Here is a 25,748-nt window from a genome sequence, read left to right on the forward strand (position 1 = left end):
ATTTCATCATTTGAAGGTAAATCCTTGAATTTTAACTCCAAATCCTTCATTACACATATAATGGGATCTAGTCGTCCCATTAGAAGCTCAAAATAACACCGTTCAAATAAGACCCAACACTATTCATCATCCCTACCAACCAACTCAACTAGGTTTTCACGAATAGACATTTAAATAAAAGTCTACCTTTATAAATACACTCTACTACGACCATGGAGTATAATACCTAAGTTTGGAGTGAAGAGATTACCTCTTTGACAAACCCTAGAATTTTCAAGATTTGAGTTCTTGAAGTGTCGTTGAGAATTTCTTCAAAGATCTATAAATTCCATGATGTTGGAGTGTCACGACCCCGGTTTGCCCTCCGTGAACCATCGTGACGGCACCTAGTCCCTACGACTAGGTAAGCCTAACAATGCGAAAAGTAAACCAATTTGCGGAAGAAAACAAATAAAAACTGAAATGTTGAATAAAATAGTGTTTAATAGTGCCGCTCGGCACACAATATCGACTCTCGAATACTAATACTTTTCCCAAAACCCGGAATCTCATGAAATCACAAGCTAAGGATACTAAATAGTGCTCTAACTCCAGAATGTCTAAGACAAAGTAAATATAGAAGGGCTATATCTACAAGAGAGAATGGAGAGAGACTCCTCGGTCTGCAAACGCGGCAGATATACCTCGAAGTCTCCGAAGGATCGCCTCGCCTCAAGGATGGTAAGTCTGAGTAGAGGTACCTGGATCTGCACATGAAAAACATGCGCAGAGAGGGCATGAGTAAACCATAGCGGTACTCAGTAAGTGCCAAGCCTCACTCCGTCGGGTAGTGACGAGGAAGGTCAGGGCCCTACTGAGGTTAAATAAAATATAAAGTATAATAGAATAAGATAAAACAATACAGTTGAAAGCTGACAGTAAGAATAAATACAGGAATATAAGGATAACAATAATTGAAACAGAGGCAAAAACAATCACAAGGTATACCACCCTTCACAGAGATAATAACCGGGGATCTCTCAGTATCCCGAGGATCTCTTAGTATCCTTAATATATGCTAGGGATCTCTTGGTATCCCGAGGATCTCTTGGTATCCTCAATTTATGCTAGGGATCTCTAGGTATCCCGAGGATCTCTTGGTATCCTCAATATGTATTAGGGATCTCTTGGTATCCAGCACTTCAGTTCAAATCAACAATACGTACAGGGGATAATGAGTTTAGGGACCAAAGACCTTACCCCAATGAACTCCTCTGAAAATCTCCCTTGAAAATGCTCCCCAAGGCTTCTTCCCGTTTGAAAAGAGGTGAAAATAGCTAAATTTCGCGAAGGCAAGAATTTATAAGTTTCTGCCCAGCTAATCCGCTTCTATGGTCATGGGACCGCACCTGCTATCCCGCTTTTGTGGACCAACGGTCGCATCTGCAACAAATCACTAACTCAGCCTTCTCCGCACCTGCGATTCCCCATTCGCAGATGCGGTACCGCTTCTGCGGTAAATCTTCCGCATCTGCGGATCCTGCTGTTCCTCCCCAATTCCGCTTCTGCGATGACAATGCCGCTTCTGCGGCTACGCACCTGCGGGACCCAACCGCAGGTGTGGTTATGACAGAAGACCAGTAGCTGAAGCTGCCCAAACAACTCCCAATTCTTCCGTCAACCTTCCGAAACCATCCCGAGGCCCCCGGGACCTCAACCAAAAATACAAACAAGTCTAATACCACTGCCCAAACTTATACCAATCCTTAAAACACCTAAAACAACATCGAAACACCAATTTAACATCCGATTCAAGCCTAAGCACTTCAAAAACTCAAAATTTATGCTTTCGGTCAAAAAGTCTATCAAACCTCGTCCGAATGACCTGAAATTTTGCACACACGTCACGTTCAACACTACGAAGCTACTCCAACTTCCAGAATTCCATTCTGACCCTCGAATCAAAATCTCACAATCGAACGGACCTCCAAAACACAATCCGAACACGCTCCTAAGCCCGAAATCACCCAACGGAGCTAACGGAACCATCGGAATTCCATTCCGAGGCCATCTTCACACTGTTCCGACTACGGTAAAATTTCCAACACTTAAGCTCTCATTTAGGGACTAAGTGTCCCAAAACTCTCCGAAATTCCAAATAATTCCTCCTGGCAACTCACAATAGCAGAAACAAACACGGGGAAAGCAGTTTATAGGGGATCGGGGCGTAAATTCTAAAAACGACCGGCCGGGTCGCTACATCCTCCCACGCTTAAACATTCATTCGTCCTCAAACGAGCATAAAGACATACCTGAAGTAGTGAAAAGATGAGGGTAACGACTGTGCATATCCTGCTCGGTCTCCCAAGTCGCCTCCTCGACCGGCTAACCCCGCTACTGAACCTTCACGGATGCAATGCTTTGACCTCAGCTTTCGAATCTGCCTGTCCAATATCGCCACTGGCTCCTCAACATAAGATAGATCCTTGTCCAACTGGACCGAAATGAAATCCAACACGTGTGACGGATCACCGTGATACCTCCGGAGCATCGAGACATGAAATACCGGATGAACTCCTGCCAAGCTGGGAGGTAAGGCAAGCTCATAAGCAACCTCCCCAACATGCCTCAATATCTCAAATAGGCCGATAAACCTCGGACTCAACTTCCCTTTCTTCCCAAATCTCATAACGCCCTTCATAGGCGATACTCGAAGCAGAACCCGCTCTCAACCATATAGGAAACATCACGAACCTTTCGATCCGCGTAGCTCTTTTGTCTGGACTCGGCTGTACGGAGTCTATCCTGAATCACCTTAACCTTCTCCAAGGCATCCTGTACCAAGTCTGTGCCCAATAATATAGCCTCACCCGGCTCGAACCAACCCATCGGAGATCTACACCGCCAACTATATAAAGCCTCATACGGTGCCATCTGAATGCTGGACTGATAGCTGTTGTTGTAGGCAAACTCCGCCAATGGCAAGAACTGATCCCAAGACCCTCTAAACTCTATCACACACGCACGGAGCATATCCTCAAGAATCTGAATGGTGCGTTCGGACTTTTCGTCCGTCTGAGGGTGAAATGTTATGCTTAACTCCACCCGAGTACCTGACTCATGCTGTACGTCTCTCCAGAACCGTGATGTGAACTGAGTACCTCTGTCTGAAATGATAGAAACTGGAATACCATGCAGACGGACAATCTCCCGAATATAAATCTCCGCCAACCGCTCCGAGGAATAGGTAGTACACACAGGAATGAAATGCGCGGACTTGGTCAGCCGATCCACAATAACCCAAATGGCATCAAACTTCCTCAAAGTCCGTGGGAGCCCAGATACAAAGTCCATGGTAATCCGCTCCCACTTCCACTCCGGAATCTCTATCTGCTGAAGCAATCCACCCGGTCTCTGGTGCTCATACTTCACCTGCTGACAATTGAGGCACCGAGCTACAAACCCAACTATATCTTTCTTCATCCGCCTCCACCAGTAGTGCTGTCTCAAATACTGATACAAGTTCGCGGCACCCGGATAAATGGAATACCGCGAACTATGGGGCTCCTCTAGAATCAACTCCCGAAGCCCATCAAAATTGGGTACACAAACTCGACCCTGCATCCTCAATACCCCGTCATCACCAATAGTCACATCTCGAGCATCGCCATGCAACACCTTGTTCTTGAGGACAAGCAAATGAGGGTCATCAAACTGACGCTCCCGGATACGATCAAATAAGGAAGACCGAGAGACCACGCAAGCTAGAACCCGACTGGGCTCCGAAAGGTCCAACCTCAAAAATTAGCTGGCTAAGGCCTGAACATCCATCACCATGGGCCTCTCTGCTGCTGGTAAATAAGCCAAACTCCCCAAACTCTCTGCCCGACGGCTCAAAGCATCAGCCACCACATTGGCCTTGCCCGGGTGATACAAAATAGTGATATCATAGTCCTTCAGCAACTCTAACCACCTCATCTGGCGCAAGCTAAGGTCCTTCTGCTTGAACAGATGCTGCAAACTCCGGTGATCAGTATAAATCTCACAAGGCACACCGTACAAATAATGACGCCAGATCTTCAAGGCGTGAACAATAGCAGCTAACTCAAGATCGTGGACATGATAATTCTTCTCATGTATCTTCAACTGTCTGGAAGCATAGGCAATCACCCTACCGTCTTGCATCAATACCGCTCAAGGCCAACCGTCGAGGCATCACAATAGACAGTATAAGACCCCGAACCAGTAGGCAATATCAAAACTGGGGCTGTAGTCAAAGCTGTCTTAAGCTTCTGAAAGCTCTCCTCGCACTCTACCGTCCACTGGAAGGGAGCACCCTTCTGGGTCAGTCTGGTCATCGGTGCTGCAATAGATGAAAACCCCTGAACAAATCGACGATAATAACCCACCAAGCCAAGAAAACTGCGGATCTCTGTAGCTGAGGATGGTCTGGGCCAACTCTGCACTGCATCCACTTTCTTCGGATCCACCTGAATACCCTCCCTCGAGACCACGTGACCCAAGAACGCCACGGAATCCAACCAAAACTCACATTTCGAGAACTTAACATATAGTTTCTTTTCTCTCAAGGTCTGGAGCACTGTCCTTAGGTGCTGCTCATGCAGTGGCGGATTCAAGATTTCAAAGTCATGGGTGCTCACCGGTAAAAATATCAAAAGAAGAGGAAAAATAAATTTAGTGGTGGGTGCTCACTCAATACTTATTTAAACTTTTTGATAATTACCTATGTAAATCTATTAAGTTTGGCCAAAGACAATGGGTGCTTAAGCACCCATAAGACTCCTTGTGGATCCGCCACTGTGCTCATGATCTTCCCGACTCCGGGAATATACCAGAATGTCATCAATAAAGACAATCACGAATGAGTCAAGATATGGCCGGAAAACACCGTGCATCAGATGCATGAAGGATGCTGGGGCATTAGTCAGCCCAAATGACATAACAAGGAACTCGTAATGACCATACCGAGTCTTGAAGGTAGTCTTCGGGATATCTGGCTCCCGAATCTTCAACTGATGATAGCCTAACGCAAGTCAATCTTAGAAAACACACAAGCACCTTGTAACTGGTCAAACAGGTCATCAATACGAGGCAAAGGATAACGGTTCTTCACTGTCACCTTGTTCAACTGGCGATAATCAATACACATACGCATGGAACCATCCTTCTTCTTCACAAATAAGACAGGAGCACCCCAAGGTGATACACTGGGCCGAATGAAACCCTTATCAAGTAGTTCCTACAACTGCTCCTTCAACTCCTTCAACTTAGGAGGAGCCATACGGTACGGAGGAATAGAAATGGGCTGAGTGCCCGGCAACAGATCAATGACAAAATCAATATCTCTATCGGACGGCATGCCCGGAAGGTCAGCTGGAAACACATCATGGAAATCCCGTACTACTGAGACTGAATCAACAGAAGGCGTATCCATACTGACATCTCTCACATAAGCTAGATATGCATCACACCCCTTCTCAACCATACGCTGAGCCTTAAGGGAAGAAATAACTTTACTGGCAGTGTAATCTAAAGCACCCCACCACTCAACACGCGGTACACCTGGCATAGCCAGCGTCAGGGTTTTGGCGTGACAATCAAGAATAGCATAATGGGGCGACAACCAGTTCATGCCCAAGATAATATCAAAATCAACCATGCTGAGTAACAATAAATCAGCTCTGGTCTCAAAACCACTAAGAGCAACCAAAAACGACCGATAAACGCGGTCCACAACAAGAGAATCTCCCACAGGAGTAGAAACATAAACAGGGGAACTCAAAGAATCTCGAGATACACCCAAATGCGGAGCAAAATAAGAAGACACATAAGAATAAGTGGAGCCTGGATCGAATAGAACCGATGCATCTCTGTGACAGACCAAGATAGTACTTGTGATGATAGAATCGGAGGCGACAGCCTCAGTACGGGCAGGAAGAGCATAATATCTCGCTTGGCCTCCCCCTCGAGGGCGACCTCTACCTCCCTGACCTCCACGTCTAGCTGGCTGAGCAGGTGGGGTAGCAACTGGTGCAGTGATCATAGCCTGAGAACTCTGCGGGGCGCGCTGTGGCTGAGAAGTCTGTGGAGGTGCAACCCTCCCGAGTCTAGGGCAATCCTTCACCACATGGCATGTGTCACCACACTCAAAATAAGCTCTGGAAGGTTGTGGCGGCTGTGACTGACTCGGGCCATGTCTGCTGGACTAGCCGCTGGGTGCACCCCGTGCAGGAGGCACACTAGATACTGGAGGTGCATAATAAGGCTCCTGAGGTTTGGGAGGAGCTGGAATACCACTGGCTGCTGGAAGAGCTGAATGAACCGGGTGACTCGTATAACCCCTACCATGACGACCTGCAGCTAGGGCACGGGCACCAGAATAATGGCCCGAGTCTCGAGACCTCTTGGCCTCCCTCTCCTCTCTATCCCTAGCATGCATACCCTCAATCCTCCTAGCAATGCTTACCACCTGCTGATAAGAAATATCCGTATCCGAATCACGATCCATGCTAGACCGGATGCTAGGAATAAGCCCCTCAATAAACCGTCGAACCTTCTCGCGAACCGTAGAAACCAAGGCTGGTGCATTTCTAGCCAAGTCGGTGAAACGGACAGCATACTCCGAAACAGTCATAGTACCCTGGCGCAAATGCTCAAGGTTAGACAAGCCACTTACCTCGAACCGGCTCAATAATCAACCGGGGACCACGTTCTTGCCACGAGTACTCGACTCCAAATGGCCCAAATCTATTCCATTCAATTGCATAATATAAGTAACACTTCCAGTAACTGATTCTACAAAGAAATTCTAAGCTAATACGCGAAATTAGGTAAAATGATCATAACGCCCCTCGGGCCCACGTCTCGGAATCGGGTAAAATTTACATTTTCAGAAACCTCACGCTCTCACGAGTTCACTCACACCAAAAGTACCAAAATCGGACCTCAAATGGTCCCTCAAATCATCACTCAAAGGTCTCTAATTATTCAAGCCCTAACCCCCAAATTACCACTGTTTTTCCTTAAATTTTCATGCTTATAATGATAAAAATCACTCCAATAACGAGTTTAGGGACCAAAGACCTTACCCCATTGAACTCCTCTTAAAATCTCCCTTGAAAATGCTCCCCAAGGCTTCTTCCCGTTTGAAAAGAGGTGAAAATAGCTAAATTTCGCGAAGGCAAGAATTTATATGTTTCTGCCCAGCTAATCCGCTTCTGTGGTCTTGGGACCACACCTGCGGTCCCGCTTTTGCGGACCAACGGTCGCGTCTGCGACAAATCACTAACTCAGCCTTCTCCGCACCTGCGATTCCCCATTCGCGAATGCAGTACCACTTCTACGGTAAATCTTCCGCATCTGCGGATCCTGCTGTTCCTCCCTAATTCCGCTTCTGCGTTGACAATGCCGCTTCTGCGGCTACGCACCTGGGGGACCCAACCGCAGGTGCGGTTATGACAGAAGACGAGCAACTGAAGTTGCTCAAACAACTCCCAATTCTTCCGTCAACCTTCCGAAACAATCCTGAGGCCCCCGGGACCTCAACCAAAAATACAAACAAGTCTAATACCACTGCCTAAACTTATACCAATCCTTAAAATACCTAAAACAATATCGAAACACCAATTTAACATCCGATTCAAGCCTAAGAACTTCAAAAACTCAAAATTTATGCTTTCGGTCAAAAAGTTTATCAAACCTCGTCTGAATGACCTGAAATTTTGCACACACGTCACATTCAACACTACGGAGCTACTCCAACTTCCGGAATTCCATTCCGACCCTCGGATCAAAATCTCACTATCGAACCGGAAACTTCAAAAATCCATCTTTCGGCATTTCAAGCCTAAATTAGCTACGGACCTCCAAAACACAATCCGAACACGCTCCTAAGCCCGAAATCACCCAACGGAGCTAACGGAACCATCGGAATTCCATTCCGAGTCCGTCTTCACACTGTTCCGAATACGGTAAAATTTCCAACACTTAAGCTCTCATTTAGGGACTAAGTGCCCCAAAACTCTCCGAAATTCCAAATAATTCCTCCCGGCAACTCACAATAGCAGAAATAAATACAGGGAAAGCAGTTAATAGGGGATCGGAGCGTAAATTCTACAAATAACCGGCCGGGTCGTTACATGGGTTAAGAGATGTAATAAATGAACCAAAACTACCAAAGAAAGGTATTTAATTCTTACCTTGAATATGCATTAAATGGTATGGAACTCCTCTCTCTCTCTAAGCCTTCAAAGACAATGCCCAAAATAAAATCCCACACCCCCCCCACCCCCCCCGGTAATTGCCTTTAAAAAGGCTTCAGAACTCGGACGCCGAATGGCATGCGTCGCATGCTTTATAACGTGCGTCCCAGTCCCTTCAGCTTGAGCGGATGCCAAGGTTGGTGCTATGGCTGGAGTTCACTGCCAACATTGTGGCAGCTGAAGAATTATGACGCTATGGGGATGCGTCACACCAACCTCGGCGATCATCACCTGTAGCTACTTCTTGATGCAATGATCTGCCAATGCCAATGTGATCCATTTGATACCAAATTTCCTTCCTCTCCTTTATTCCTTTCACTTTGATTCTTTGTTTGCAGGATAATCCATGATTCATCCTTCAAGAATTAAAATTTCCAAGCTCACATTAGTCCGACTAATTATAGAAATTCGCGGCGCTTTACAATATTATTATTAAACTCCTTAGAAAATGCTTATGCACTTGTGACACTAGGTTTTGGGAGTTCCTACTGGTTGTTTGTTATTATAGATCACGTAATTATCATCATTTACCCTGCAAATTATGTTTTATATCATTGAATTAATGAAGATTGTGATTTCGAAAGTAATAAAATGAGTAAATAAATTAATAAATCAACGTTGGCTTGCCTGATGGCGACGTTAGGCGCCATCATGACCTATAGTGGATTTTGGATCGTGACACACAAAATTTCAAGTTCTTTTCAAGTAAAATGCATGTCCAAACACAATTTCAACTTCCAAAAACTATTTTTCATCTTATCTTCAAAAACTCAATTTTCCTAGTTTCAACCAAATCTATGTCCAAATGCTAGATAAGTAACCTTGCAAAAATGAAGCTGAATGTTTTAACAATCTGTACTTCAAATGCGAAGGCAAATAGCTAATGGGTGCACCGCGTAAATAGTCCGGATAGCATAGGTAGGAAAAGTAAATAGTTTAGGCTTGGCTATTAAAGGTTAAATAGTTTGGACTTAATAGGTATGAAGTGAGAGCTTCCCTTATTTCTTTTATGTACAGGCTGGGGGTGACAAATAGACTGTTTGGGCCGGCCAAGATGGGATGACTCATTAAATGGTTCATTGCCCAACCCTGCCCAAAGTTCACTTGGTTAAGATGGACTGAGTCAAGATGGGCTAAACAATGTATTGTAACCAACCCGCTCAAGACTCAAATCTTTGCAATATTTTCAACTTTTAAACAAGTATATATAAATATTATTTTATGTTTTGAAATAAGTGTCGATTCATGCCAAATAATTTCTCCATCAGTTTGAATTTAGAATTTTATTTGATAGTTTTTCATCTTATAATACTAACAAAGATCAGAATAATAAAAAAGCAATAAAATCGTAGATAAAATATTTTCTTTTAATATTGTAGATAGAGTTTATTTTTTTTCATTTTAAAAAAATAAAAAATTTCTTTTTATGATGTAGAAAAAGTTATTTCTTTTGTTTCAATAAAATAATTACTTTCTTTTCATGATGTTGAAAAAGTATTTTCTTTTGTTTCAACAAAAAGAGTACTTTCTTTTCATAATGTATAAAAAGTATTTTCTTTCCTGTTGTAGAATAATAATTTTTTTATTTCAACAAAAAGAACATTTTTTTTTCATGTTATAGAAAAAGTATTTTCTTTCATTTCAATGAAATGAGTATTTTATTTTATTTTATTGTAATACCTAAAAAATAGCTCATTACTCGTCCTTTCTTTTATTGATATAAATTTTATTTGTTGTTTTTTCTGTTGTGACATTGTGTCTCTTCTTCATTTTCAGATTTTTTTCATGTTTGATGATTATTTTTGCCAACAACAGTTAGTTAAATAAATCATTCGATGTCATAAAATGAAAGTACTTATTTTGTTGAAATGAATTTGAAAGAAAATACTATTTCTACGTCATGAAAAGAAAATACTCATTTTTTTGAAATGAAAGAAAATACATTTTCAACATCTTGAAAAGAAAGCACTCTAAATAATATTTTTATATATTTAGGATAAGGGGTAGGGGTGGGTTGGGTGGTGCGTGGTTAAGAGTAAGGGTGAGGTGGGGATGGGGGTGGGGGATAAGGGTGATGGGGTTGGTGGAGATGGAGAAGGTTAAAAAAGAGTTTTGGAAAATATTTTTCCTTCTCTTAATACGGAAAACAATTTCCTCCAAGTAGAGAAAAATGAATTCATAAAGAAAATATTTTTCAAACATTTAAACCAACTAAACATGAAAAAATTAAAAAATATTTTCCAGAACATGAGTCAAGGTAGAACTCTAAGATGAGAAACTTTCAGAAATCACTATGTTTTAGTGGTTATTAGCTAGTTGTAACTACCATTTACTATATTACTTCCTATAACTATGTTTTCAAATTTTTTAGAGTGTATTCATGAATACAATAGCATTTCTAGGCGTGAAACAGGAGATTACAGCTAGACAGAGTTTTGTATTCGAGTGTATTCGACTGTATTCATGGCGTGAAACATGGGATTACAGCTGGACAGATTATTGTATTCGATTGTATTCACGGCGTGAAACTTACACTGTTTTCAAACGGAAAGTGAATCAATTAACATAATAGACTCCTAATATAACTCAACAAACTCAATTATAACACATAAATTTTGTATTTCCAGTTATAAAAAAGATTCTCAACCAAAAAATACCCCAAAAACATAGCAATCTTCAGAGAAATTATATAATACATCTGAATACATAAATTATATTAATTAAAAAAATATATGAATACATTCATGGAATACAGCGAGACAATGAATACAATAAATACATGGAATACAGCGAGATACACTGAAAAATAATTAAAAAAACAATGAATACAATGAAATACATGGAAATATAGCGAGATACATTGACAATACACTTAAAAAAATTTAACAAAATCTTCAATTTGCTCAAGGATAAAACAATCACCCTTGAGATTGAATCTTCCGACACAATCGACAATGTGTAAGCCAAGATCCAAGATAAGGAAGGGATTCCCCCAGATCAGCAGCGTCTGATTTTCGCCAGAAAGCAGCTTGAAGACAACCGTATCCTAGCCGATTACAACATCCAGAAGAGTCGGCTCTTCATCTCGTGCCCCGTCTCCGTGGTGGTGCTAAGAAGATGAAGAAGAATCGGAACCGAAGAGGGTTGACGACGGGAAAAGGGTTGGATACACTTTAATATAGTACTTCTTCTTCGACGAGTTTATCTTCTATGGAGAAAGATTGGCGTTGAGAGAGAGAGGGTGGAGAAAAATAAGAAAGAATGAGAGAGAAAAATAATACAAAGAGTATTTTATGGCTTAAGGGTAGGAGGTAATCATAAATAGATATTTGGCTATAAAAATCAAAAGCTAGCTATGGAATATAATATTTTAAAAGGGTATTTATTTAAAATAAACAATGTATCAATCTTTGCTATAGGAGGTAAAAATTCTCTCTAAGATTGAGCATTTTCATGGGTCAAGGTTGTGTATCATCATGTGTCCATTTAGGTTGATGATTTTTGATGGGTTAACTTGGGCTAACCCAAAATAGTCCATTTTTAAAATCGTTCTAGCCCAAACCCATTAAGATTTGAACGGATTAGGTGGGTCAAATGAGTTTGAGTTAGCTTTGCCACCCCTATGTACAACAAAGAATGAGGATGTGAATCATTTATTTTTTAGTTCCCAATGGTCTATTGAAATCTATATGAAGAATTGAAGATTTTGCAATGGCAAGGAATATAAAGAAGTGTCATGAATTGGCACGAAGAATTGGTTTTGGGCAAGATTGCATATGAAAGGAAAAAGTGCAGCATCTAGCTGGCTCCATTTACAGTGAATTACTTAACCTTTGCCATTCCAACAATATAACACCAGAACTATATCTCTAAGCAAGTATTTTAACTTATAATGACTAAAAGACAAATTAACATTACATATATAGGAACTAGTTTTATGAAATTTAAGAAAGCAAATAAATATTTATTCACATTGTTGTTTTAAAAGTAAAATAAATATTTTTTAAAAACATATATTTATCAAATTCGTAAATAGAGAATGACTGTAAATTACTTAATTATATATATCAATTACATGTGATAATTTTCTTGCATTTGAACATGAAAGCTATTTGTATTTCATATGAATAATTATAATTTTCAATATATAAGAATATATTGTTTTAGAATGTTTTTTTTTTTGATTATTTAGCTTCAAATTATTCCAGATTTACATAATTATTTGTCTAAATTTTTCATTATATATTTAAGTGTTTGATATTAAAAAGGAGAACAAAAATTCTATTGGTCTGTCATTGCAGCTTAAACGACAGGATGTAACTCGTAACAGTGACGTCTCCTTTTCCATCAAAATCTTCAATTTCCTTTTGAGAAAATTTCAGATCATTTACAAACTTCAAAGTCAAAATTTGATTAATCTCCAATTCTCACAAAACCTCTGAAATTTTCTCAGGTCAGTCCATCAAACTCTACTCTCAAACGCGTAATAAAGCAAACCTGTATGTATATACAGTTATTTGCAAAATTTCATGAAATTTTTTCAAGTTTCATATATTCATTGTGTAGATCGGTTTTTTCAGTTGATCTAATGAACCCTCGATTTTTCATGCAGGAGTTAAATAATTTTGATTTTCTGAAGTTTTAACAAAATTTAACAATGTTTCCCCGACTCTTTGGAAAACCTAAACAAGAAACAAATGCTCTAGCTACGCTAGACAAGCTAAACGAGGTATGATCCTGGTTTTGTTGGTTTTCTACTTTAGATTTTGTTTTATTTGTCTTACTTGTGGTTCTTTCAGTTTTCACTTTTAAGTTTGATGATGATGAAAAATCTTGTTATTTGCTGGTTATGGAAAGGGGTTGGGGGTGGGGGAAGTAAGTTTTAGCTATCTATACTATTATTATAATAAATGTGCTGTGTAACTAGATTCTGTTAAAGTTGGAAATAAATAGCTCTGTTAGTTATGTGAGAATTAGTTTGTGGAATTTGTAGAACTTGCTGTAATTCAGCACTGCTACAGTTGTGTTGTTGTAATAATCTATTTTTCTCAGTTTGATTTATGTTTGCTGTATGAACTAAAAGTTTGTGCCTTTGTGGAAATTGTATATTATTGCAGTCTTATCTGTCGAAAGGAAGAAAAGAAAGAACAATGAGTCTTAATGCAGGTTAATATTTGGTTCCATCTAATGTAATTCACTGACTCAAGAGTGTTAATGATGTTCTTTGTTGCAAGAGCATCCGACTTCCTACCGTAAGAGCCTGGGAGAGAGCAAGTTGGCTTCAGATCTTTGTATGGCTACATGGGTTAACAGTTCTATTTTATTCTCAGATTCAAACTTATGAAAAATGATGGGAAGCTCCTTCATTTTTCTGGTGGAAGGATAGTGGACATAGGCTATATACAATATTTCGAGCCTGCTAGATTTTAGCTGCCATAGGCGGATATGATAGATTTTACAGGTGGGTTTTTTGCAACCCGATTGTATTGCGAGAATGAGTGACTGCATACTGCTTACCCTTTCCAGAATAGCTGTGCTGCAAAGTTTGATAGTTTTCATTTATCTAGGTGCAAAATTATTGTCGTTTTTCTTGGGGATTTTTAGAGTGCCCTGATTGGGAGGTGCAAAATTCAAATTTTGTGCAGTCTGATTTTTTCTTCTACTTCTACTACACGAGCTTCCAATGGTTTTTCCTCTGAAATAATGGTAGGTTTTCATATGCAAGGAATGGTGAACAAAAGAACTATAACTTGAGTCGCAGTTGTTTGGCCTAGTCTTAGTTGGGGCAAGTTCATAAAGGGTGTAGGCTCTTTGCCAAATATGTTGGTGATAGTTATTCATGTTATTTCATTCTTAACTCAGGCATGGTTTACTTTTGGACCATCTTATTTGATCTAGGAAGACAAATGTGAAGCTAGAACCAAAGGGGTTTGTATTATCGTTATTTCCTCCTATTTTGGTGAAGAAATTGACTGTTATCTTCTGTCCCCTAGTTTGCTCCATCATTTTGTAGACTGGTTTTGTCATTACTTTCTTTCTTGTTAATCTCAGCCAAAGTTATTGGCTTGTTTAAAATTTTCAAGTAAATAATAAAAAGCTTACATTTTATTTTGGTTATTCTGCACAGACTCTTGAGATGCTTGAGAAAAAGGAGAAAGTTTTACTGAAGAAGGCTGCTGGTGAGGTTGAAAAAGCTAAGGAATTTACTAGAGCGAAAAACAAAAGGGGTATGGTCTATTGAAAATCATTGACAAGATGAGATTTCTCCATCCTATGTAGTTCACTAGTTATGGATACTTTTTACATTTATATTTTTGCTTTATTATGGTCTATGTTACTGTAATGCCCTTAAGGATGTGACATACTATGAAAAATACTCTTTTGCATGTATGATCAACTGCTGGATGTTTAATCTCCACTATTTATTGCCATGTGTTTGCATGATCTCTAGAATCGAGTAATATCAGACAAATCTGATGATTTGATTATATTTTGTGTGTGAGACAAAGTAGTTTATATATGGTGAACTTGCTAGGTTAACAGGTGAAAAATTATCTTATAATTTGTAGAAATAACGGGGTACTGTTTTTTTTAATGTCATTAATACATTATAAATTATTTAAAGAAAACAAGTACACATATTGTTGGTCTTCATGAGCTTATCCTTCGGATTTTCTGCCCGGCGGGTTGGGGTTGATACTTGAGGTTATTCCTAGAGGTCCTTGTCATTTCAGAATTCCAATTAAGGTTCTACTTAATGTTTCGACTAAGCCAATTTGAAGTAAGGAACAAACTGGAAAATAAAGTTACTACTGCTGATATGCGTTTTTGATCTCTAACTATTTTATCTACTTTTTTTTTTTTCAAAGAGGCATGGTTCAAATGTAGTTAAAGCTTAGGAGAGTTATTGTGTAATAGGGAGAGATTTTAGTCCTTTGGCTTACCTAGTAGGTTACACGTGTTATCTTTGCAGTTTCTCGTGCTATAGACAGTATGCAATACATGATCGATCAACCAACGAGGCTTCAATTCCATACAACATTAGGGTCAGCTGTATGAATCCCCTGAAAACTGTTTTGCTCTGTTTGGACCCAAATCATCTGAAACAACTATGCAAGACACACTTGGCAATAAAAATTTTGACTTGTTTTTGGAGAGATGTTAGAACAGGTAAATAGTTAAAGATAATAATGCATTTCCTCTGAAAGAGCTCATTAGAGAATGATGGAAGGTTAGAGACGCTTTCTATGAAACTGCATTTTATCCTGGCTGATCTGTTGAAAGTCTGGATACCTTGCTTCATTTTCCTGGTTTACCGGATATATTTCTACCTTAAAGAAAAGGAACAAACATGGTTTACTTTCTCATGCCAGCTCAAGCTAGTCTGCTGTGTTTGAGTTTCAACGGATGTTAGAGGGAAATTGGATATGACAAGCAGCAATGTTTCTCGCTCATGTGCATGGATTTCAGTTTTCACTGCCTTAGCATTGCGAGGACATACTATATTATAGGATGATGATGTGAATTATGTTCTCGTATTTTTTTAACATTATTCCCTTGCTAAATTTTTCATATTTAATTTGTTTACAGCAGTAACAAATTTCTTTCTCTTTTAGCTGCAATACAATGTTTGAAAAGGAAAAGGCTTTATGAGCAGCAAATTGAGCAGCTTGGAAACTTTCAATTGCGTATTCATGATCAGGTGATCTTCATGTGTTCGTACATCTTGAAATCTTTGCACCAAAACTTATCGTACCAGCATGAAGAGACATGGTTTGTATTCACTTGGTTTGAATTCACTTGTTTGTGTCTTGGTTTCAGATGATAATGTTAGAAGGTGCAAAAGCCACAACAGAGACTGTTGATGCTTTAAGAACTGGAGCAGCTGCTATGAAAGCTATGCAGAAGGCAACGTAAGTTGTATATGCTACATGTTCAGTGCTATTTACTGCTCTTTTCTTCTGTAGATGCAAACAGCTTTTGCAGAGAAAAGCTGTAGAACATACAGACTGATTAAAGTGAGGAATGAGAGATCTTCAAATAAGAAATTTTTGCTTGATGCATGTTAAAGCATCGACTTTATCTTGTTATGTTCTTACATGATTTCCAAGATATAGTCTGTCATTATCGAGTCACAGCAGAGGTTTGCTCTTTTAAGCGTGATCCTAATAGATGTCTAAACTTAAATTCCATAACACTTTATATCTTTTAGTTACGAGTTGCCGTTTTGCCATATGCTATGTCGACACATGCAGGGGTGTAGTTCCCTCATCACCCACACTTACATGTCGTGTTGTCTGTGTGTGTCACCTGGTGTTTCTGATTCATCAAGATAAACTCCACTACTTGCTAGTAATTAGTTCAGTATGTTGTTATGTTCATGGTTATCCTTGTTAACTCGGGGTTGTCCCTGATATGCACTAATATATTCTGTTTTTTCAGGAATATTGATGATGTCGACAAAACCATGGATGAGATCAACGAGCAAACAGAGAATATGAAACTGATTCAGGAAGCATTGTCAACACCAATTGGTTCAGCTGCTGATTTTGATGAAGTATCTCCGGATTATTCCTAACTTCGTATAAGTTGTATTTCACTCGTTCAGAACAAGAATTTACCTGTATCTTTTTGCAGGATGAGTTGGAGGCAGAACTTGAAGAACTGGAAGGAGCTGAGTTGGAGGAGCAGCTTCTTCAGCCAGCTACAACCGCTCCTGTTGCGCCAATTAATCTACCTACTGGTAGGCAACAAGTGCGTCCTGCTGCCCAGAAGACAGAAGAAGATGAGCTTGCTGCTTTGCAGGCTGAAATGGCTCTTTGAACAGGTCATTTCCCATTCGCTTTCCTTGTTGCCACCGAGTATTCAGACTAGGAACCCCGATTTGTGTATTTGAAATTTTGAATCCTTGATGATATATTGCTATTTAACGTGCAAATTACAACTGAAGCATGCTATATTTTATTTTTTAAAATATAACTGAAAATACTAACAGTTCTATGTTTCTTTTCTTTTTTTTCCCTTTGTGGTGCTTGCAGTTGCCGTAGTCCCTGGGTTGGGGGCTGTTTTTTTCCTTTGGGCGGGAAGGGGTGGTGGTGGTGGTTAATGTTAATGTTCTTTATTAACTAATATCCATTTTCATCACCTTTACATCGATTATTGATCGATCAATTTGATATGGCTCTTACATTTCTAACTAGAATGACGTCAGTTGAGGCAAAGGAATGTTCAAATTGGGCTTAGCATAACATGAATGTCTGCCAATTCAAACTGGTTTAATCGAAAGGAAATTGTTCGACTCATGTCCCCACTTTCATATCCCCTGTCTGGATATGGATACCAGGAGAAGTGTGCAGGACGCAATCAGTCGCCTTCCTATTCGCTTATCAGTTTGCTAACGTGATTCCATTCTCGACTCTTGAGAACCTATGTTGCGCGGACTCTCCAAAATGTTGCCGCACCCGTGTCGGATCCTCCAAAAATACACTACTTTTGGAGGATCCGACACGCACCCAGCGACATTTTCGGAGAGTCCGAGCAACATAGTTGAGAACCAACTAGAGATTTCCCTTCAGTCTCAACCCCTCTGTTAACCCAATTAAGAGCAGGAAAAGGAACCTTTAGTGCCACCATAAATAGAGCATAGAATACAAGAATCTCTCTGAAATTTAACCATCAAACAGTCGTCCTGTATTTTGGCCAATTTCTTTTCGTTACTCTTTCAAGATGCCAACTGGATATCAGATATGGTCTTGGTCATGTAGATATGACGTGTTTCAACAAACTTGTTTACATTTAAATGACAGTAAACTCACGATCGATGGACTGTGTTATGTATTTCGCTGGATTTCATGTTCTTAGATGCAAATTCAAGCAATGATGCAGTTGGAATGTTTGCAGTCTTTATGATTCATTTCGTGTGGTTGGCGTTTGAACTTTCTTGACTGCTTCCTTCTCTGGTGTCTTTTTTGCAGTTCTCGTTGCCTCCCACGAGACAGTGTAAAGATGTGATGTATTCTTATGGTGGAGGATTATACGTCGGGCTCTACTCTCCCTCCAGTCTTTGTGTTGAATTCTTAACATGCATGCAGGATCAGAAGTAAATGTGTAAATGAACAGCAGATGAGTTTACATTCTATATCAAGTTGAAGTGGGAAAGAGCATGCTACTTTTGCGTGAAATATGAAAAAGATGTTATAAAATACTCTTTAATGAATTTTCAAGACTTGATTATTTATAATAGAAATATTCCGATGCAAATTAAACTTTCCATGCAATGGTTGAAAGATTTGGGAGTTATTTGCTACTGGCGTTGCAGATGCTTGAAACTATTAGTGTTAAAAAAATAAGGAAACGAAAAGATTGTGAGCATTGTTCAAATTAACCACCTCTATTTGCATGGCAAAATTAAGCACAAGACAGTCGATATGAAAGGCGGACTTAGGATTTAAAGCTTATGGGTTCGAGATTCTAAATTTTTTGAATTATTGCTCTAAAATAATAATCTGTACATATTTCTTAAGTTTGGTTCCATCACGCTTTATGAAATAAGATTCATAATTATGACTATTTATCCAATAAACAAGCTGTTACCATTAGGATCCTCTCGCTAATAACTAGATTTGTTCTTTTCATATTTTCTCTACTTGATTTTCATTTTTGGTTTCCACAAAATAGTAGAAATTCACTTCCAAAAACTATCTGAAACACCCCTTTTTCTTCAATGCTGTACACTTCTCATGTTTCCTTCTAGTTGACATCAACTCCACATAATTTTATCATCTAAAATACTAAACGAGAGATTACATTAGTGTTTAATTATACATTTCAATGACTAATGTCAACTTGACGAACGTCAGCGACGGAGACATCGTAAATTGGTCCGCGGGCATCGCGATAAGTCCTCTGTCCTACTATATCTTTTTTTTGAATATTGTAGTTACCAACATATTCATCAGCTGAAAGTGACTGGAAAATCAATATCTTCAAGAACTGATTGTTGAGTCCACAAGCCTGCACCCATAATTTCATCATCCATAGGAAACCCCTCAAATGTATTAAACCATGCAAGATCAATATTCTCATGCATTTCAACTGATGATGATCCAAAAATCATTGATCCTTCTCGAGAAGTCGAAATCTTGAAATAGTCTTGTCTGAATCTTGAAAGAGGGAATTGTTTCTCGTCATGTTGAACCATGCTTTTGTTATTATCGAGAATACTACTGAATCCAGAATTCCAATTTGGAACTGGAAATTGTATTGGAGAATATACTGCTTGTTGTTCTTCCTCTTTTGGTACCATTGACGAGGAATGAAAAACTTGTTTGCTATCATCAAAGTTGTTTGTGGGGTTTGCATTTGTTGCTAATAACTTCTTCTTCAATTTGGTATTCCAGTGATTTTTCACATCATTGTCTGTTCTTCCTGGTAACTTAGATGCTATAACAGACCATCTACAAATTCAAAAAATAAAAATAAAAACCTTGGGGTCACTCTTAAATACGAAAAATGTTACGTATTAAAATGGAAAAAAATCAGGTTTTGGACAAGGAAAAAAGAATAGTTGAAGATCAAGATTTAGCCTGCTTCCAAGTTGAGTATAGAGAGAGCAGATAATGTTGTCTTCCTCTTGTGTAAAATTTCCAAGTTTGATATCTGGTCTCAAATAATTCAGCCATCTTAACCTGCAACTCTTACCCCAACGCTTTAGACCTGTGTTAATTTGCACACATTGTATAAGTTAGTCTTTACAACAACAACAACAACAACAACAACCCAATAAAATCCCACTAGTGAGTGTAGTGTGTACGCGGACCTTACCCCTACCCCGAAGAAGTAGAGAGGCTATTTCTGAAAGACCCTCGGCTCAAGAGAATAAAAAGACAAAAGGAGACAATATTAGTTTCACTACAGAGATCATAGGAAAAATAGGAATATAAAAATGCAGAAGAAAAATGCAAAGCAAAAACGATGGCTAGTAAATAGGTCTTGCACCGAAAAAAGAAAATAGTAAGACACGACATTGCCACTAGCTGCTATCTTAGACAAAAACCCTACCAGACTAGGCTCACAAAGGTACAAAGTAAGGCAAGACGCAACTACCTCCTACCCTACAAACCGTAATACTCGACCTTCACAACTTCCTATCAATATTAGTCTTTAGTGTTGAACAAAAGCAACTCAAGGAAAAGGCTATATACATAATATAGTGTGTATGAGAAAGAAAGAAAGAGAGAAATAGAACCAGCTCTGTGAGGAAGGGTAATCCAATTGCCAGCAGTAGTGCCATGTTTGAGTAGGTAATTCTTGAGAATTTCATCTTCCTCAGGAGACCATTTTCCTCTTTTCACTTTTGTCTTGTCACAACAAGGTGTCCTTCCCATGGTTTTTTGCCCTACAAACTTTGTCACTTTTGAGTGTGCAAAGGACTGAGTCTATGACTGTAGCACATATATTTATATAGAAAGAGGCAGGGTAAATTAGGTAAGATGTTGGGGTGAGGATGCTGCTGGCAATCTAGAAAGAGTCATAATATCATCATAGTACACACACTTAAAAGAGTTTTAATTTCTTCATATTATGTAAATTGAGAATAATTTAGTGGCTGCCTCTTCAATCTTGATATTGCTAAGAGGACAACAACAACAACAACGACCCAACAAGTGAAGTTTGGGGAGGGTAGTGTGTACGCAGACCTTACGTCTCCGATAGGGTAGAGAGGTTGTTTCCGATAGACCCTCGGTTCAAGAAGATTGATATTGCTAAGAGAAAATAGATATATTCATTTGGTCAGTAGCTTGGGGTAAATCTTAGCATGAGTTTACTACTATGATTTAGTATGTATACGTCCACTATAACAACACTAATAGCATTTAAAAAATATCGGAACAAATGTTGTTGTTGTTGTTGTTGAGAGATTTGACTGTACTAGTTCTTTAAATCAAGAAAAAGTAGGGTCACATGACATTAGGAAAACGAAATGTTGAAACCACATGTCTCCATCACCAGAGTAGAATTTTTTTTTACTTTGGACACTTTGCTTGACATGTTAGTTTATGTTTTTTTACTATCTATATACTGCACAAATTTGCAGTGAAGACTAGTTAACTTACCTTTTTCATTCTTCTACTTTCAAAACTCTGCTCAACTCAGGTATATAATAATAAGAAAAACAAATTTCTTCTTCAATCTACATGGCAATAATACTAATAAAAGGCAGTCCGGCTCACAAAGCATTCCGCGTTCATATAAGATTCGAGAAAGGACCGTATCCCAAAGGGATGTGATATAGGGAATCTACCCTAATACATGCATCAATGGTTGATTCCACGGCTCAAAACCTCAAACCGTGACCTAGAGATCACACGAAAATAACTTTACCGTTGCTCGAAGGCTCCCTTCATGGTAATAATACTAATGTTGTATCTATAATATTTTGTTTCTTTTTGTCCATCTATTTTCTTAAGAACGTGCGCATTTGTACTCCCATTTCATATCATTTGTACCCAAAAAGACAATTTAGAAGTTAGAACTCCTCTTCATATTTCCAAAAACAAGAGAGGAGACATGTTACAAGAATCAAAGTTGCAGTCCTTACATGTGATTTAGCTGCCATGTTTGTTGAGTTTATGACTGCAAAAAAGACTAGTACATTATTAAAGCTAAGTAAGGAGTAAAGAGATATTACCTTTTTCATCATATTGTCTTTTTAAGGCTTGACTCTTTCAAAAAGGTTAATACCATCACCAATCGCCTTACTTCCTTCACAAGGTATACCTATTCTTAATTAGTTCCATCATAATTGCACTATTTGCAGAGGCGGACCTAAGGCTTAGGTTAAGGGGTCACCGGACCCTGTAAGTTTCGGCAGAAATTTTGTATATGTATATGTATATACTTTAAAAATGATTAATATAAATCACTGGGCACCCTTAACGCTAAAAGTCTTTAGGGAGCATTGATTAAACAGAATATTGTGCCCCCGTCGCATTAAATTTCTAGGTCCGCCTCTGACTATTTGTACTCATTATTCAGCTGTTGCTACTAAAGTCGCTTTTGTTAGGAAGTACTTTATCTTCGATGTGAACTTTTTCAACGCGATTCCAAATTTTGTAAGGTCCAATGGACGTAATAAAGACTAGGTGGAAAACAAAAAAAAAAAAGAATATTAATAGGCGACCACAATTTTTAAGCAAATTTTGGTTTTTTTGCAGGAAAGAAAATTTTATCTTTTGGTTGCACCTATACGCAACAATCACCTTTTTTTAATTATCATTGTTATATATGTTACTTTCTGTTATGACTATTAAGGTAGCCATGAAACATCGAAAACTCCTATTTTCATGACGAATACGTGGATTGCCACGTAAGAGTCGTCACTGAACATCACATTTCTTATAATGTTATTCTTTTTTGTTAAAGATAAAAAACAAAAATGATATACTAATTATCGTTCTTCTTTATATTTATTTTTCTAAAGCGAGAAGTGAATTACCTTGATTTGGATTTTCTTTTACATATTCAAGTTATTGTTTTTAGACTATGTTTTTTCGTTTTGCTTTTTCTATTTGACGTGGTAATTGAAACTAAAGAAAATTGTGAAAGTTAAAGAATTTGATCAAGTAAATGGCTTCTTTTTGCAATTTCTACTTGACGTGGTAAATGAGACTAAAGAAGACTGTGAAAGTTTGGTTTCGTCATATATTCCAAAAGAAGTTGATCAAGTACTCTTACATCAATTTCTATATATGTATGTTGAAATGTTTGCTATGACAATCTTTATCCTAGAACCAACATTTTCTGCACAAAATATTCTCCTATATAAACTGGTCCTAACAAATTTTAGCAAAATATTACTACAAACCATTTTTCCAACTTCACAAAAAAACATTAAATTACACGTGAGGTTACACTCGATGAAGAATATATTGCTGACTTTGAGGAACTTTGTATATTCCTCTATCATGTTTTTTTCCATAGGACTAATTATGTCACATGCTTCTCAAGTATGGGGAGAAAAACTGTCATCATGATAATTAGTGGGCTGAAAGTGACACTTTGCCCTTTGGAGAAAAAAAGAAAATTTCTGAAAAATATAATAAAATAATTCTACCAGTGTATTTGTTGTGAATACTATCAGTTTACAGTTTTAGCATTATCTCTTCATTAATCAACGATTGCATGTTTGATTTAAGGGAAAATGTCGTATTTACCTCTCTACTATTATAAATAGTTTATATTTATCTATTTATTCTTCAAGCTTCTGAATCCAGTATTTCTCTTTTTCGAGCAATAACTCCAAGTCAGTCACCTAATACAAATAAAATAATTTCCAGAAGATTTAAATAACAAATCGCTAAACACCCATTAATTTTTCATATCTGTGAACTTTGTAACCCAAAATGGGTTTTCGATCTTCAAAATTAATTCAACACAAGACAATAGCAATTTAATTTTGAGCACACTAGAATCTTTTGGGACTTTGAGATATAAGATAAAAAGAAGAGAGAAGAAAACAAAACAAAACAAAAAAAAAATGACGGAAGGGAGATGGAAATGACGACCCGGGAAGTAGAAAAGAAATAGGAAAAAGAAAAAGAAGAAAGACAAAGTATATTGCCACGGTGGAGAATGTTAAAAAATAGAGGTATTTTTTATTACTTTGCTAATTGTAGGAATAAATATAAACAAAAAAATATAACAATAAACTATTTACAGTTGATCACGTCAAACTACGCCTATTAAAAAGAACTAAGTGGTCGTTGTAAAAATAATCCGATTCAAGAGTTCGAAGTCGAATCCCACAGAGAACAAACCTACTTGCTATAACTTTTCAGTATCTACTAATGATAAGCTCAGTCAACTTTCAGCATTCAAGATTTTGATTTATGAATTAATAAAAATTATTTAACTAATAAAAATGGCAATTCAAGTATTCTCTCGGATTGAATTAATGTGAAGTTATCAATAATCACATTGAATTTTTGGTCAGTACTCAACTTGATAGATTTTTCGGGGGCCCTAACCGTAGAATAGTTTTCCAATTTAGTCTCAGTGACTGCTTCACATCGGCTCCTTGGTTGGACACTTTAAATTTATCCTTCATGTATTTGGTGAGGGTGTTTGTATAAAACAAACGACACCTTGACTACCTCATCATCCGCTGCATCTCTAAGCACATAAGGGTACCCATATTGACTGTGACGCCCGTCATAAGGGCATAGGTCAACAACACACGTGTGCACCGCATACAACTTATATTCTTGCATGGTAAGATCCTGTTACAGATAAAGTTTAGATAAACTCTAGCCTTCTGGTTCAAATGCCTGTAGGGAAACACATAGTGTCGAGTGATCGAGTCCAAGCCTGCACTACTATTGAGTAGCGAGGATGGTCGATGCAGTTTTACCAAACTAGGTCGGGATTGAATCCACAAGGAGTTAATTTGTTTGGAATCAGATATATATTCAAGTCTAGATGCGGGTTTTGCTCTTAATTACACTTTCACAAATGTTTGATTTGTTTTCTACTTCTACTTCTGTGCTATAGCATGCAATATTTGAAACTAAGTCTAATATTTTTGTTGTTGATTTTCAATGGTTTAAAGAGACTAGGGTAGTGACTTCCACCTAGGTGGATATCAAACCGGTAGCAAGAATCTAGGGTAATCATGTGATTAATTGGGGTCGTAATATAGCCATCACACCTGGGTACTCACTCTATACCTCTCAGTAGTTTGAGTGATTTTGTCCAATTTGGTTTTCTCAAGTCCAAATGGGTATTCATGCAATACAAGTGATATTAGCTCAAGTCGGGTATTACTATCTCTAGGTTTAACCTTTTAATTGGGGCTATCAATTTCTTGAGTTCACCCCAATTCCTTGTTAGCCTAGTTTTCCTAGACTTAGTCCCTCTTTCTCAAGTAGAGACTAAGTCATAAAGGCATGAATCAGTGTTTGCAATCACTAATTCCATAGTTCTAGCAAGAACTAGGCTAAATACTACTAACCCATACACATTCAAGCCCTAAAATTCAAGATCCATCAAATACCCACACTAGGGTTGAGTCACAACCCTAGCTATGGGTTTAGCTACTCACGAAAATAGCAGAAATCAAAGATGAAATAAAGATAAAATTCATAATGCTGGATTAAAAGATCAAAATCCAATGTTGAAAGATAGTTCTAGTACAAAATTGCCCAAAATAGAATTTTCAGCCGTCTCACATGCTCAGCAAAAACATAACTTAACCTAAAAATATCAAAAAGATCTATTTATATTAAGCTGAAATTTTCAGACAAAGATGCCCCTGCAGAGGTTTCGCGGCCGCGTAATACTCACCGCGGCCGCACTCTTGCTTTCGCAGCTGTGTAAATCTGACCGCGGTCCGCGTTTTTAACTTCTGGATCTGGGTTGAGCATCATTTCGCGGGGCGCGTAATTTGCATCGCATAGTGGACTTTCGCGGCCGCATAATTTTGCCACG

The 25,748-nt window shown here is 38.4% G+C and overlaps 1 protein-coding gene across 2 annotated transcripts; it reads left to right on the forward strand.

Annotated features, from left to right (window-relative positions):
* On the forward strand, nucleotides 12,585-18,534 carry LOC109230338 (vacuolar protein sorting-associated protein 32 homolog 2-like). 2 transcript variants are annotated; one of them, XM_019395853.1, is made up of 8 exons: nucleotides 12,585-12,760; nucleotides 12,874-12,990; nucleotides 14,389-14,488; nucleotides 15,878-15,963; nucleotides 16,083-16,174; nucleotides 16,704-16,818; nucleotides 16,899-17,088; nucleotides 18,236-18,534. In XM_019395853.1, the coding sequence occupies exons 2-7, from the start codon at nucleotides 12,919-12,921 to the stop codon at nucleotides 17,082-17,084; spliced, it is 651 nt and encodes a 216-aa protein (XP_019251398.1). In that variant the 5' UTR covers nucleotides 12,585-12,760; nucleotides 12,874-12,918; the 3' UTR covers nucleotides 17,085-17,088; nucleotides 18,236-18,534. The 2 variants fall into 2 exon arrangements, with proteins under 2 accessions (XP_019251398.1, XP_019251394.1); XM_019395849.1 differs by having other exon boundaries at nucleotides 12,586-12,714.

Source organism: Nicotiana attenuata, chromosome 1 (genome assembly GCF_001879085.1).
Source record: "Nicotiana attenuata strain UT chromosome 1, NIATTr2, whole genome shotgun sequence".
Taxonomy (NCBI): Eukaryota; Viridiplantae; Streptophyta; class Magnoliopsida; order Solanales; family Solanaceae; genus Nicotiana; species Nicotiana attenuata.

What these genes read in the sequence shown, in the direction of transcription:
- LOC109230338 (XM_019395853.1), top strand. Translation starts at nt 12,919, where the DNA reads ATGTTTCCCCGACTCTTTGGAAAACCTAAACAAGAAACAAATGCTCTA. An exon ending in AATTGCGTATTCATGATCAG is followed by an intron (nt 15,964 to 16,082) that starts GTGATCTTCATG and finishes TCTTGGTTTCAG; the next exon opens with ATGATAATGTTAGAAGGTGC. An exon ending in CAGCTGCTGATTTTGATGAA is followed by an intron (nt 16,819 to 16,898) that starts GTATCTCCGGAT and finishes ATCTTTTTGCAG; the next exon opens with GATGAGTTGGAGGCAGAACT.